At 40.8% G+C, this 15,414-nt stretch overlaps 1 protein-coding gene across 4 annotated transcripts in view; it reads left to right on the top strand.

Moving 5' to 3' along the window:
* The first annotated feature begins 5,839 nt into the window (after positions 1 to 5,839).
* Positions 5,840 to 15,414, top strand: part of LIMA1 (LIM domain and actin binding 1) — a 32,893-nt gene continuing 23,318 nt past the window's right edge. Inside the window, exons 1-3 of one of the 4 annotated variants that reach the window (XM_072134532.1) lie at positions 5,840 to 6,116; positions 10,026 to 10,151; positions 14,921 to 14,966. In XM_072134532.1, coding sequence (XP_071990633.1) covers positions 10,036 to 10,151; positions 14,921 to 14,966 — 162 coding nt within the window. In that variant the 5' untranslated portion in view covers positions 5,840 to 6,116; positions 10,026 to 10,035. Of the gene's footprint in view, positions 6,122 to 6,187; positions 6,298 to 10,025; positions 10,152 to 14,920; positions 14,967 to 15,414 lie in introns of those variants that run through there. The other 3 variants (XM_072134530.1, XM_072134535.1, XM_072134533.1) reach the window with 3 other exon arrangements.

Below are 15,414 nucleotides of genomic sequence, written 5' to 3'. Positions count from 1 at the left end.
TTTCGGAAACAACCGCTGTTCTTGTAACTTCCAATAAGGTAAATAGGAGTTTTGGAAGTAGCTGCTTCCATTACAGAAATTTCCAGAGAAATTACAGAAACAGTGTAATTTAAATAAAATCTGTTCTTCTGTTCCATCTACAGCTGCAGAAATTATGGAAACTGCATAGAACAGCAAGGCCTGAATAGATCCATAACTTCTGAACACCTTGAGAGATGGCAGATGAACAAATTAAGTGTTTTGTACTATTTTCTTTTATGTGGGTCATATCAGAAGATCCAGCAGTAGTCTGCTGTGATATTTAGGGTCATATATTTTTATTTTGGAAAAAATGAGATGATAAACCACTCACTTCCTTTATCTTTAGGTTTAGCTTTTAATACCTGGGAAAAACTGTTTTTTCTTCAATTTTTCTGGCATATGTTTTCACAGATCCATATAAATTTTAGGGTGATGCCTCAAGTGGTGTTTTTGGTCCATTTTTAAGCATGCATTTTCAGTCTGTTTAAAACATTTTATGTGTTTTACTGCTTTGAACATGTTTATCAAACAGGTTCAAAGCAGCCAAACACATGGAAAACAGTAAAAAATCAGATGAGTTTTTAAATGGACTGAAAACATATGCTTAAAAACGGACCAAAAATGCCACGTGTGGTATCACCCTTAGGGTGATGGCACACGTTCAGTTTTTCAGATGCAGTTTTTGAAGCCAAAAGCAGGTGTGGATTATAATGGGTGAGACAAATAATTGAAAGGTGCTCCTCCTACTTTTACTCCATTCCTGGTTTGGGCATCAAAAACTGCATCTGAAAAACTGAACGTGTGACATCATTCTTAATCTCACTAATTTTTTTAAGGATCAGCTGCATGGTCCAATGAAATAATGGCCATAGGAACTGAACCATTTAAAAGTTTTGCATTGAGTGCAGTGCACAGACAATTTACATTGTTGTGCACATCAGTCCTTACATAATAATCTTTATTTATATAGAGCCATCATATTACATAGCGCCTTACAATTCTGGGTGGCAAATAGAAATAAAAAAAACAAAAATTACATTGTAAATACAAAGCCCTGCTCATAAGAGCTTACATTCTATGTGGATGAGGGGGTGACACAAGAGGTATAAGAGCTTGGATAATGGCCCCGACATTCTTTATAAGGGAAAGGAATACAAATTATGTAATAAAGATCCTGTTGCTTGAACCATACATCAGCCTCCATCTTATATATGAAGTCTAAGGTCAGTGGGACTGCAGAGAAGCCTTGAGCTTGATATCTGGTGTCTTCTGGATAACTGAAGGGAATAACACCGGATGGGTTAATAATAATAATAATAATAATCTTTATTTATATAGCGCCATCATATTCCGTAGCGCTTTACAAATCATAGGGGACAAATACAAATATAATAAAACATGACAGAGCACAAACATTCGTATGGAACAAGAGGAGTGAGGTCCCTGCTCGCAAGAGCTTACAGTTTATGAGGAGGAGTGGGGAGACACAAGAGGTAAAAGAATATATATTGGTCAAGACATTTTTCTTAAGGGAATAGAACAAAATATAATAAATGGGATTGCTGTCGCTTGAACCAATCATCAGCCGTCATCTTATATACAAGGTTCAGGGTGAATCGGACCGCAGAGAAGTCTGGTGCCTGCTGGTTGCTGGATAACAGATGGGAGGAGTTTGTAAAAAGAGAGTGAAGTTTTAGGCAGGTGTGGAATGTTATAGGCCTGCCCAAAGAGTTTGGTTGTAAGAACATGTTTGAAACTTTGAAAGTTGATTATTAGTCTGATAGTCCAGGGTCGCACATTCCAGAGAGTTGGTCCAGATTGGGAGACGTCCTGGAGACATGAATGGGAGTTTCGAATTAAAGAAGAGAATAATCTATGATCACAGGCAGATCGAAAAGCATAGGTTTGGCAACAGAAATGGGAGAGGAGACGTATGGAGGTGTGGCAATATGCAGAGCTTTGTGTATGCGGGTTATTAGTTGGTAACTGTATTTGGAAGGAGACGAATAATGCATAGTACGAAAACCAGATTGTAGGGGATCAAGGAAGAAGTTAGCTGAGAGATAATGGGGGCTATTTATCATTAGTCAGGCTCCTTGGGACAGTTCATTCATTGTTCACTGCTGCCCATCAGATTCATTAAAGTGGCTTTGGCCCTTTAAAGGAAACCTACCACCACGGATCTGCCTATTAAGGCCTCTTTAGGGCTAATCCTTTACTCCATTGTATCTTTTATAATCTTTAATCAGGGTAATATGCAAATTCTCTAAAGAGGCTACCGGGGTGTGGAGTAGTCGGAGTTGAGGCTACACTGCGCGGCTACTGCACACTCCAGTATCCTCTTCGATCCTCCCATCCAGATATCTTCAGCGTGCCGCTACAAGGAGCTGTGCGCACTTGTCCACAAAGCCGGAGTTCTCTGCATGCGCAGTAGTTCCAGCTTCGGAGCCGAGATCTCGCAGTGTCGACCTTGGTTCTGCACATTCCAGCTGTGCGGATGAGAGTGCAGTGCTTGATTCATTCTGCCTGTCAGGGAAAGCATAGTGAATACAGTGTTCTCTGAAGTAGTGCATAATTAGGGTAAGGGGAGAAGCGCCGGGGCAGCCACAGGAGCGACAAACCCTCATTATACTAATTTTATAATTGTTTTTTCAGTAAAAGGAGATGGGGGATAGTGCACAGTTTCTGTGAGACAGAGAATGTTAATGGGACGTGGTTTCCCGGGATGTGTTATAGGTGGGCATATTCTGCGATGGAGAAAAATTATAGAGAGTAAAAGAGGAGAGGTTATGGTCTAACACAGGGACCCCCAAACTACGGCCCACGGCCCACATGCGGCCCGCTTCTATCCTGCCCCCGGCCCATCCAGCGCAATGGAGTAAATGATTAAGCCGCGGCCTATGATTAAACCGCGGCCTTCGGCAGTCGGGCAGGGGTCTCCGTCCGTCCGGACAGGAAGCTCCTGCCCGTCACTGAATAGTGCTCGATGCGTCCGGAAACGGCCGCTCGAGCACTATTATTGCAGGTGGAGCGATGTGGCCGGAAAACAACCCCAGCGCACATCGCTCCTATGCTGCCCCTTATGAGGGGCAGCATAGGAAATAATTAATGGTGGGGGGCAACATAGGAAATAATTAATGGTGGGGGCAGCATAGGAAATAAATAATGGTGGGGTGCAGCATAGGAAATAATTAATTATGAGGGGCAGTCTAGTAAATAATGGGGGGAGGGCAGCATATTTAATAATTAATTGACCCAATTAATTCATTAATTGGGCCAGTAAATAAAATAGTTCACAAAGGGGTGCAGTATATTAAATAATTAATTGAGGGGGTCCAGTGTATTACGGATGCGGTCACATGTACCGCTAGCACTGTGTTTTCAAGGAATTTCTTATATTTTTTTTATTTTTAAACTTCAGTCCAGCCCTCCAACGGTCTGAGAGGGACAGTGAACGCCCCCCTATGTAAAAAGTTTGGGGACCCCTGGTCTAACAGGTAGGATACATGAAGTCAGAAGATGAAGATGGTCAGGTAAAGACCAAGTCAAGGATGTTTCCCCCCTGGGGAGTAGGAGAATCAGACGGCTGTGAGAGACCTAAAGAGATAATAAGTGATGAAAGCGGAGAGACAGAAAATCCTGATCTGACAAATACACAACCTCCAAAGTTTCCAAAGTGCTCTTAAATCCCATTTCTTTTGGCAAGTCTATCACATTCCCTAACTGCAGAAAATTTCAACTCTCTTTTTACTAACCTAACCTATGTCATCATCCAGTCTGCAATGTAGTGAAAACAAATACCAAACTCCAGGCTTCTCTGCAGTCCCATTGACCTTGGACCTTGTATATTAGTGATTTGCGTGAACGACATGAGCCGGCTCACCTCAGTGAGCCGATGATTCACTAAACCCCGCCCCTAAATGGCTCACCACGCCCCTTATGACCCGATAAAATTGGGGAAAAGTGGTGTGGGGTGACTGACTGACCTGTGGCTCCCTACTACATATTTAATAGGGAGCCGTTCATGAGCCAAAAGAGCCAGCTCTTCTTAGTGAGCGGAGCCTATTGAGCCAGCTCGCTAAGAAGAGCCGGACTTCCCATCACTACTGTAGATAAGATGGTGGCTGATGGCTGGTTCAAGAAATTATTAAATTATTTTAATTCTGTTCCTTTTGTAAAGGTTGGACCATTATACAAGCTCTTATACCTCTTTGGCCCTCACTCCCATTGTTCCATAGGACTATGTTTTCACTTTGTAATGTCTTATTTTATTTCCATATGTCCCCCGATAAATTGTAAAGCTCTACGGAATATAATGATTGATATAAACAAAAATTATCATTATCTTCTCTTTTGTCTCACTAACATTTTCAGAGGATGAGTCGTCAGTAAGAAAAATGCATGGGGTCCTGAAAAACTAATATTATTTTTGGATTAAGAATCCCCTAATTTCAGTAAAGCATGTTTGCCAGTTTTTTTCTTTAAAAATAAGATGTAGCGGGATTATGTGTACTGGTCAGTAGTATTTGTTTCTCAAATAAAACCCTGAAGTCAGAGAACAGTCACGGCAGAAGAATATTATATAATAACAAGTACAAGGGAGATAAGAACAGGTTTCCTAAGTAACTTATTTTGTACAGTTGTATTTTCAAAATATTTGTAACCAAAGATACTATAAAATGCAAATAATATTTCCCATACACAACAATAAAAAACGGGAAATATCAAGTGTGTTAATCCAGCCTTACCCTATCTGCACACAAAGGAGTGCTGTTCTCAGATCTGTGGTCCGTCCGTCTTCTGTGTTTAATCTGCTTCTGATCCATACGTCTGCAAAACGGTCCATGTGTCATTCTCAGGAGCGTAACTACAGGGGTAGCAGCCATAGCGGCCGCTATGTCAGGGGGACCCAGCATCAAGGGTATTGGGTGAGTTTTGGGTGTGAATATGCTATACGTGTGTGTGTGGTCTGTATAAACTGTATTTGTATGTGTACTTGTACGCTGTATGTCTGTATATGGTATTACATATATGTGTGTATTTGCTCTTTTTATATGTGATGTGCATATTTTTGTTTGTATTTATGATGCATGGGTGTATATGTTACTATATGTATCTGTGTATATGATGTATATATGGTGTGAGTATACAAATATGTGGCATCCGTGGCAAATGTGGCATCTATATTTTCTACGAAAAGACATAGCCCTCAAACATAGGCAGAAATAGGACCTGCTCTGAGTTTTCTACACCTTACAGACAGATCCTCAATAAACATGTTAAAGTCCATGGGTCAATTTAAGCCTGTGTTCAAATTTTGTGTTTTGTTTGTGTTAATACATGTGTTTTGAAACATACCACAATAGCTGAGAAGAGGGGATTTGCCTAATTACAATAGATGTCCACATTTAATTTACAAAATGCAGGTGTTATTACATGTTAACATTATGTTAACAAACTCATGCTTTTTTTTACAATGTGGGGGACGTACATATACGTTGTATACATGTCCCCCATTGGCCGGCAACGGTGGCATGGAGCCGTACGGAGTGGTTCCGTACCCGAGAAAAAGATAGGTCATGTCCTATGTTTTCCCGTATTATGGCGCTGTGCGCCATGTATCGCTATGGAGAGGGGTGGGGTGAGCAGTGCTCACACCCTCCTCTCCTGTGACCAATGTCTAAGGGCAGAACTGTCCTAGTTGCCCATGGCGGCCAATCAGAGCTCAGCTTTCATTTTCCCACAGCTGTTCATAAAATCAAAGCAGAGATCTGATTGGTTTCCATGGGCAACTGGAACAGTTTTACCTCAAACACTTCTCTTTTCCCAGTAGCTTATTCTCCCGCCTTCCGATGCCATGACGAGCCCCTGTACCTGTCATTCCGCGGATCTCCCCTAGGTGGCGCTGTTGGCACCGTCCTTTTATATGAGGCGGTGGCAGGCCCAGTGACGTCAGTGAGTAGGTGGGCCGTGCAGGTGCGGGGGTTTGCGGGGCTGTAGCAGGTGCGGGCTGATCACGGTGTGGACGCTGCTTATAGTCCGGGAGCGGAGAAGACGCATCAGCGGCAGAGGAACAGAGCACTAGTCCGGCCCGGGTGAGGTGAGTCTCCATTACGTCCGTAACTGGGTCACACATGATGCGGGGCTGATGACCGGTAACTTTCCGTCCGTTCTGCGCCTCTAACTGCAGCTCCTGCTGGTGGCTCTTCTAGTCCTACTCTGATAACATATGTACCTGTGGAATAACCGCAGCTTGTGAACTTTGCCTTAATCATTGTGAGTATTTATTAACGTTATAGAGTTATGACATCTTATATCAGGTATATGTGATATAACCGTGCACACCTGGCATATACTGTAGTAGATGTTTGTATCCTTACATTTATCCATAATACAATCCTTCTATTTGTATCCATAATAATATACATTGTGTATACATAATAATCTTATGTAATCTTGATACATACAGGCTACCTTCTGCTATAGTGTATCCATATTGCTATACTATATATGTATACATTGCAGCTAGTGGACGATGTGTATATAAATTTTTTAATAAAACTTGATATTTGGTAAATGATAACCCCCCCCCCTCCCTACTATCAGCTTTCACATATATAACAGGGTGCAATTTGCCCTGCATAGGTCCACTCCCTATCCCAGGACTGTATGTCATCCACACCTGTTCTGCAGTATGTGAACTGTGCTCTAATACTGTAATAGTAGCAGGTGGGATGTAAGTAACCTGAGAGCTGCTGGTTATGCTGCACCTGTATCCTTATCATAGGACTCTCCTCTCTCTCCCTGCTAGCTTGCAGTACCAAAAATTCCCTGTATGTGAAGCTAATTACCATCTCCTATGTTTTCACTGTGAATCTTTATACATAAACAGCAAATATTTTTATAGGCTTGTGTGATATTCTAATATGTTCCAGGTGTAGATTTGACAGTCTGCTACTATAGATCCAGGGCTAGTCCTTTTTTTATAAGATGGTTTGGATAATCCTTCACCCCTGCCTGTCTGTTAACGGTGCAGGATGTTGGTGACCTTTGGGTTAATGCTTCTGGCAGAGAATGCTACTGTATGCATGGAGTTCTATAAAAGATGTCTGACCCGCCCTTTAAAATGGTGGAGATTTAAAGGAAGCTTCCAGTGAAAGCTGGATAATGCATTGAGCAATGCATGGTGCAGGGCCTGAAGGGAGGAGCATGTGCTCATTGTATTCCTAGAACCTTACTAGAAACTGGAGTCCTGCTGCTCCCTTCAGGCTCTGCTCAAGGTATAATTCAACAATCTGCTTTGACTGGAGTGTTCCTTTAAGGGAAGGGTGCAGTATTTTTTTTAATGCTGTATTTTGTTCAGGATTTCTAGCTTTAAAGAAGTGCTGTTGGGTCGTTTTGGAACCTTAAACCAGCTACAGCTCCTTGTGGAACAGTTTTTGCGTCCCAAATTGACCTTTTTCACGACTTTGTGTTAAAGTGTTAACATACTTGTCTAGATGTGAGTCTGATAAGGCGCATCGGACCCGCATCAGAAGCGCTGGTGCCTCCTATTGCAATACCTGAAGTTATGCCAGGGCAATATATCTACGGCGTCTGCGCAGTGAAGCTGGGTGTAACAAGACTTCACTTGCTGAAAAACGTACAGGGACTGAGTTGAGGATTTTATTTTATTTTTTTATCTGATTAAAAAGAATTTCAAACGGTGCGATTTGTGGCAGTAAACAACTGGTCCATAAGGGCCTGTGGGTGGTGTAGTGCCCCTAATTGCCCTGACGGGTTCTCTTTAACGTACCTTGTGTTCAGCATTTTGTGAATAACCGGTGGTGAGCTAAAATTGCTAGCACCAATATGTATAGTAAGACTACAAGCTACCAACTCGCCCTACAAGTAAACCTGCATTGTCCAGTCAGTTTTCAAGTTTCCTAATAATCTGTCTGTCATAAGGAAGATTGAATTTTATTTATTTTTTTTTTTATCCTGAAATTATTCCCGCTGTGCCTGCTGGTGGTACAGCAGTTTCCTTCTTTTTGTGGCAATTTCACGGTTTTAAAGGTGCTGGTATGGCTGTCTGCATAGAAAGAAAAGGTGTTGGGACTCTAGTAAAAGGGAGAATGAGTAGACAGGGCCGAATTCTCTGGAGGACCTCCTGCTGGCCCCATGATTCTCTGTGTACAGAGGGACACTGGAAAGAAGCTAAAATTATGCAAATTTTCCCTCCTTTCTACTGTGTTGGTGTCCTCAGGAGGCCAGTAAGATTGAACATTGTTGAACAGGGAGCAATAAGATACTGCTTTAATTTTTGCGCTAAATGAAGCAGATTTCGGTTTGCAGTTTGGGCACTCGGTCTCTAAAAGGTTCGCCATCACTGCTTTATAGTGACCCTTTAGGCAGGTTTTTTTTCCTCTAAGCTAATTAAGTGTAATAATATTATTAAAGTGGATTTATTTATATTCTAAGTGGAAATCCTGCCAGGCTGATTTTATTGTTGATCCAATCCTTGTTCCTATTTTTGTGTACAAGCTCCTTTGTGTAGATATGTTTATGTAAATTGATGATTTGTTTTGCTATCTTTTGTTTCCTCTGCCTGTAGGTCACCTTTGTAAGATGTGTATCTTTTGCAGGTAGACATTAGAGTTAATAATCTATGCGTGTACGGATGACAAATCATGCAGGAATGAGGGCAGTGATCCTACGGAAAGCTCATTGTGGTGACCTGGCAGTGACGAGTTTGTCTGGTTTTTCGCACTGCAGGTTATGTTTCACCACTTCATATATTTGGTTGCTCAGTATTTCGCCTGGAGATGGTTTATTCATGTGTTCAAGTCATTTGTACTTGTGCCTGGAGTGTATTTCTCTAGTGCAGATATCTGCTATAGAAAGTCGGTTTGCTATTACTCATGATTTCTCGGAAGTTCTCTAGGGCAAGTTTGCTTTATGGGTGTTCGAGGGTGTGTTCAGGGATTGGCATCGATTTAGAGGAAGGACGATGGGCTTGCACTAATAGGATTGATATCTATATGTTATAGCTATACTGCTGCTTACTTGTATGTGAGATGTGAACACTGCTCAATACACCCATCTTGTACTACTCCATTACTTAGATGTGACAGATTTATTATTTTTTCAAATCATGTTTACCAACAGAGCCCAAAAAGTCCCATTGAAATAGAAGCCACTGATATGGGCAGTGTCTATATTGCTGGATGTCAACTGCAAATTATCATCATTCAATGATAGTACACTACTTGTACTTGCATGTTTGTTCTGTAATGTTGATTTTTGTGAAACTTTTTTGCTTTATCTTAGAATGGTGTGATTATAGACGGTTTTAAAAATGTGAAAATTGCCAGCTACGTCACTAGTGCCCATCTATGTGCCCCCCCCCCCCTCTCGACGTCCCATAGCTACAGCTGGCTGAGAGCCATGTAGAAGATGACACCAGCTTGTCTGAATGATGGGTCCTCAACCATTATCATCCACTCCTGCTTTTGGCTTCAAAAACTGCATATGAAAAATGAAACGTTTGAATGCAGCCTCAAGAAGTCTGATCTGGGCTACTGTTGTCTATAGCCATGAGGCTGCAGTACAGCAGGCCATTAAATGCTGTAGTTTGGACAGGGTGGCAGCCCCCATAATCCTGGACACAAAATGGACAAAGAAAAATCTTCAGACCTTTTAAAATAAAAACTATAAGAAAAATGTCTTGATGTGCAAAAATGCAAATTGGTGAGGCCTTCCATAGTTACATCTGTCTGTATAGGCTTTTACATGTTTACCTTAAGCATTCGTGGTTAGTAGACTGTCGAATAGAGGGCAATTGTTTGCTTACTCTATCTCACCAGTGCTTCATTATGCAAGTATTTTCAGGCCTTTCTCTGAATCTATAAATGAATGACTTGTTGAAGTCTCTGTCAGCAAGAAGTTCTGCTTAGTATGTGCTTTTTTTTTTTTTTTTTTTTTACAAGATTAATAATAATCTATTTCTTGTTTTAATACCCCAGGTTTCTTAACATGGACACGTCTGGGTTTAAAAGAGGTCAGTGGGCCTCCCAGTCCCTCCGAGTAACGGCCAGAGAGTTGTCTCTTGTGAAGCCGAAGAATGCTGCTATAATGGAACGGTTTTCCAAGTAAGTTTTTTTTTTTTTTATTTCTTTTTTTGTTTGTAAGGAAACACAAGCCATTGGATTACAATGCTATAAGAAACTCATTCAATGTGTAAGTTGACTTTTGCACTGTTTGTACACGGTGGAGTCTTGTAGCTTTATCACTGTTCCTACTATTGTTTTAGAGAAATGGTAGTAAGCGTCTGACTCCAGAAAGTCACTGGTTCACTCTGAGTAGAAGGGCTGCATTCTCATGAATATTAAACAGGTTATCCAAAAAATTTAATAGCCGGTCTGGGAAGGAATTTATTGAAAAATTAAAGCTGCACTTGCCTGCTTCCAGTATCCCATGGTCCGTCAGAGCCACGCCCTTGTTTGTTTACCGGGGAACAGAAGCTCTGCTCCGACAACTTCCAATAGTCGGACAACCCCTTTAATACAGTTCATAAAATTGCTGATTTTCTTAACGGCTTGCGGTGAAAAGTCCCATAGATCACGGTAAGGGCTTTCACATTGTCGTTGATGATCAGCTTCAGTTGAGCATCTGTTGCGTTCGGTCTCCATTTATTTTATTTTTTTTTCTGCTTTGTCTCCATGTCCACAAAAAACTTTGAAGAGGAGTTTTGAAAGCAATGAACGAAAGTGTTTTTACCAGTTTTTATTTTTCTTACGCGGACTCAAAGACTTCTATTGCTTTTGTGATCCGCATTCGTGAAAGCAATGGGACATGTTTCATAATTTTTTTTTTTTTTTTTCCCCTACGGACAACATATCAGTGACAATACAAGCCAATGTGAAAACACCCATAGAAATCAATGGCACTTTGAGGCATCTGTACAAGTCATTGTACCAGGGATGTGAAAAACAGTCTTAACATTGTGTTTTTTTTGTTGTTTTTTTTTAGTCCTTCCTCTCTAATACACTTTGTCTCAATGTCAGAATGCATTCCTCCTATTAATAGCTCAATTTTTACTGATTTATATTATAAATTCACTTGAATTCACTATTGAAAGAAACTATGGCAAAACCCTACAGACTTGATGGTGTCTTTTAATATGAGACAAAATTAAAGATGTAAGCCTTACTATTCTGTATTAATGTATCTAGTTGGGAAACCTTTGTTAAAACCAGCAGGACTCTCATCATGGGTACAAAGACTGTGGTTGGTCCGCGTGCCTAGCATCTAACAGCCAGTGAATTAATTTATTTACTAAAGGATCTTATTTCCCAACCCCAGCCCACTATGTACATTTGTTCTCTGACAACATGATAGGATTTGACTGCTCATTGGGGGGTCTGACACTTGGGAAGATAAGTTCCTGATGAATGAAGCTCTTGTGCACATGTTTGACAAGTGCTTCATTCACTTCATTAGGAATGAGGGCTGATGGCTGTCCTGAAAGTCTTAGTATGAATTCCGTGCTGGTTGTGTTAAAATGTCTCTTGAGTACCTGTTATTCCAAGTTTTTGAGCTGCGAGTACTAGTCACACCCCAGAATGTCCTGGAGAGCTGATTTTGCCTTCTGAGTTTTAAGATTTATATTTTGTTTTCAAAATGACCACCCACTTTTTGATTTATTGAAGTTACCTGCAATACTATTCTTGTATGGGAATCTGGCATATCACACCTGATTGAACTTTGGATTTTGCTTCATGCCTGCATGGGCTTTTCTTCCCCTTCATGCAATGAGCCTTGATGTTTGTGTCTTAGTAGGGTAATGAGACCGCATTCAGATCTCAGTAGTACAGGAAGCCATTTATTTAGTGCCAAGAATGGGATCGGGTCCAGTCATGTGTAATGAGGAAAGCCTTTACCAAAGCTCCTTTTTAATTGGAGGGCATGTTTCTGTGATAAGTCCACAGGCCACATTCTGGATGGTATCTTGTCATGGCTAATGTGAGAGATTACAATCTGTATACATAGCCGCAGCATATTTGTTACATATCTGCATCATGACACAATTGACTGCGCAGCTGCTGTTGTAGCAATGTGCGATCCTATTACTGATGAGGAAAGTTTGTCTCATGTTCCAGTGCTTGTAGACAGGTAGAATCTTGCCCTGAACACTCCTGGGAAGGTTACTCAGGTTCCTCAAGAGAATTTGCTAACCCTTCCCTGTTGTTGGGAAGCCGCTCCTATGTGTGTTGTCGGAGGCTCAGTAATGTAACTGTAGGGGTAACGGAATATGTTTTGACAGCTAGAAATCATTTATTCAATCAATCTTTGGTGTAACTGTTATGTCGGGCACCTTGCTGTTAAGCTACCCATTTATGGATCTAAAGCGGCGACCTTGGCCATTCATGCAGTTTTTTATATTTGCTTTATCCTCTAGTATAATCCTATTTCATGGCATATTGACACTTTGGCCACCAGCCTCTGGTGCTTTCTCACACGCAGTTTTGGTCAAAACTAAGCAGGATCTGACCTAAATAACTTCTGGCTACCTTATGCTCTACTCTTGACATTGACTTCATTTACTGGGTGGGGGGGTAGTTCAGTAAAATGTATTTTAATATGAAGAACTGCTCCCAATCCCCCACAGCACTCGATTTTCGGGTTATATTGTTCTAATGAGCAGTGGTCTCCTCAGCTAGTAATTTTCCCATTATATATATCGATCTACATGGCTCACTCTGCTCTATAACATGGAGACTGGGTTGCTTAAATATTTAATTTTATCTGAGTTCTTGTATAGATCTTTCTGTTGTTCAGTGAGATTCAATATTGAAGTGTTTTTAGGTTGACGGTAAAATTATCAGCTATGAAATTCCAGTGATGGCCGAGCACATAGGTCGCTCCATGATTTATGAGGCTTGAACATTGCGTATTTATTTTACCCCCCACCATTACTGTTTTACATAACTAAGGCTGGCTATAACCTCACGTTACCAGGGTTAATTATTCAGTGACATTCTCGCTAAGGTAACCTATTGCAATAAAGGTTCACTTCTTTCTTGGTGAAGAATGTAGGGCTAACAGGACTTCACTAGACTTGCCTTAGAGAAGAATGACCTTATTGTATAAGTTAAAAACAAGGCCTTTAAACGGCATTGTCCCTTATAAGTGTGCCACCCCTGTGCCTGTATTTCATTGCAGCTTGAGTCAGTTTTCTAATTCTTTACCACTTTACCACAACTGTCCATATTTTCAGCTATCACCATTCTAGAAATCTTGAGAACTCTTGATTGAATGTAATAAAATTAAGTAATTTGTAATTGTACAATATACATCGTCATTTGTTTTCTTTGACAACCATCTCAATTCATAAATTTGTACAGTCTGACATTGTCCAATAAGTGATTACACTGTGAGCCTATTCCAGGAGGAACAGTGGAGCAGCACAACATGGCTACCGTAATTGTTTTGAGGTGAGGATGGGGGTCGCTTTAGGTTTGCTTCCAAAGATAATGATTCTCCCCCTGACTCTGACCTCCACTGGAAAGGGAGGGTTATTTACGAAGGCTTCTAACTGTGCAAAAGTAAGAGGCTGTAGATATAAAATTTTTCTTTTTGTCAATTAATAAACGCAGAAATAATCCTGCATTGGGCCAGGATTAGATCTAGATGACATGCACAGGTAAGGTTGCCTGGAAAACACGTCTTGAAGTGTCAACCCACAGGGGGACAGTAGGTAGCTACAGTGGTTTGATATAGCATGTATCAACACCTATGCCGACTAAAAGATGTAGTCAGACACAGCTGTCAGCAGGTCAGGCTATCAGATTGTCAGCACTTTTCTGGCGTCACACACACAGATTTTAGTTTTGTACTCCTACTGCAACACATGCACACCCCACCCCCTCCTAGTCTGCCCATGATTCTAGTCTAAAGTACTCAGTCGTGCACGTAGTCGGTGGATCCTGCTATTTAAAACTTATTGCCAGAAGACCCCCAACATGTTTTGACGATTGCATGACTTCCTCATGGGTAATGGGCTAAGACTATAGTCTTTCAAGACTATTGTGGAGCAATAGTCACAGCACACGCACATCTCCCACAACAATCTGCCCTACTCAATTTTGAGTTGCTGCACTTTGCAGGTACACCACTATATTTGTCCAGATTCGGTTGCTAGTCTGGCTACCCGGCAAGACCAATTCTAGCTGAATCATTACACTCCAATGGTGGCTTTCCTGTGTTTTTAGGTCTTTACATTATCCTTTTTTGTTTGTCATTCATTTTATTAATATATTACTAATAAAAGTTACATTTTAATCTCCTGGCTATGGTGCCTTTGGGTTGATTGATACCCCTTTTTGGATTTTCTTTAACCTGCCTAGGAGAGATCCCTCTCCCCTCTTTAAGCTTGTCAAAATCTAATTGATTTTAAAGGAAATCTACCATTAAACTCAATTGTGAGGAACCAGAGACACTTGCTCATAGATCCAGGCACCATGCCTGTGGAAATCTTCTTATATTTGGGCACCTTGCTTCTAAAATGAACTTTTACATTCATGCTGATAATGAGGGGGGGAGCTATTTAATAATCTAGGGTTGTAGATGAATGTACATGAAATTGTGTGACCACCTGTGAAGCTGCATCATACAAGGGTTCTGGTAACACAACCCCTCCCAGTGCCTGGATCTATATGTCACTGGTTTATAATGATGAATTTTGATGATGGATTTTTTTAAAATGGTTATGTATGCACATGTGTTTAGACACAAGTATTCTTGAAAATCTCTACTTGGTACCCTGATGTGTTCTTGCAACCTAGAAATTTACAAATAAACTGAGTTGTCCAGCTTGTTAAATTCAAGTTGTTTATCTGTTCTTTTTTTTTTCTTTCAGATATCAGAAGGCAGCTGAGGAAGCCAGTCAGGATAAGAAGAAAACTGTAAGTAGCCTTTTGATCATGGATATTAGGAGTACATTACATGTGTCTTGAGGGCACAGGTCCCTTGTAGAAGCTCGTGATTCAGTAGCTGCTGCAGAAAATAAATCTGGACCTGAGATTGATGGCTATTGCCCTTTGACCTGGTAGTGTGTTGTTTTGTTTTTTTTTATTCCCCTTAATGAGGCACCCCCTATGTAAATTATAACCTACATCATTTTCTGGAGAGGCAATGGCTATTTAGTTTCAAAGTTGAGGAAAGTGCACCAATAGTTGTGGGAAGTGTTAAAAACCTTTGATAAACTACAAAATGCCTTAACCACTACAATTCTTGTTTAAAAGCTAAAATGCTCCTGGTATCTTCCAGTTGCATAAGAGGCCATAAGGGGGAGACTTATAATTTTTAATCCAAAATACCAAAACAATCTTCGCTATTAAAGGGATTGTGCAA

The sequence above is a fragment of the Engystomops pustulosus genome, chromosome 2 (assembly GCF_040894005.1).
Source record: "Engystomops pustulosus chromosome 2, aEngPut4.maternal, whole genome shotgun sequence".
NCBI classification, from domain to species: domain Eukaryota; kingdom Metazoa; phylum Chordata; class Amphibia; order Anura; family Leptodactylidae; genus Engystomops; species Engystomops pustulosus.
This window is presented reverse-complemented; position numbering and strand designations above follow the sequence as displayed.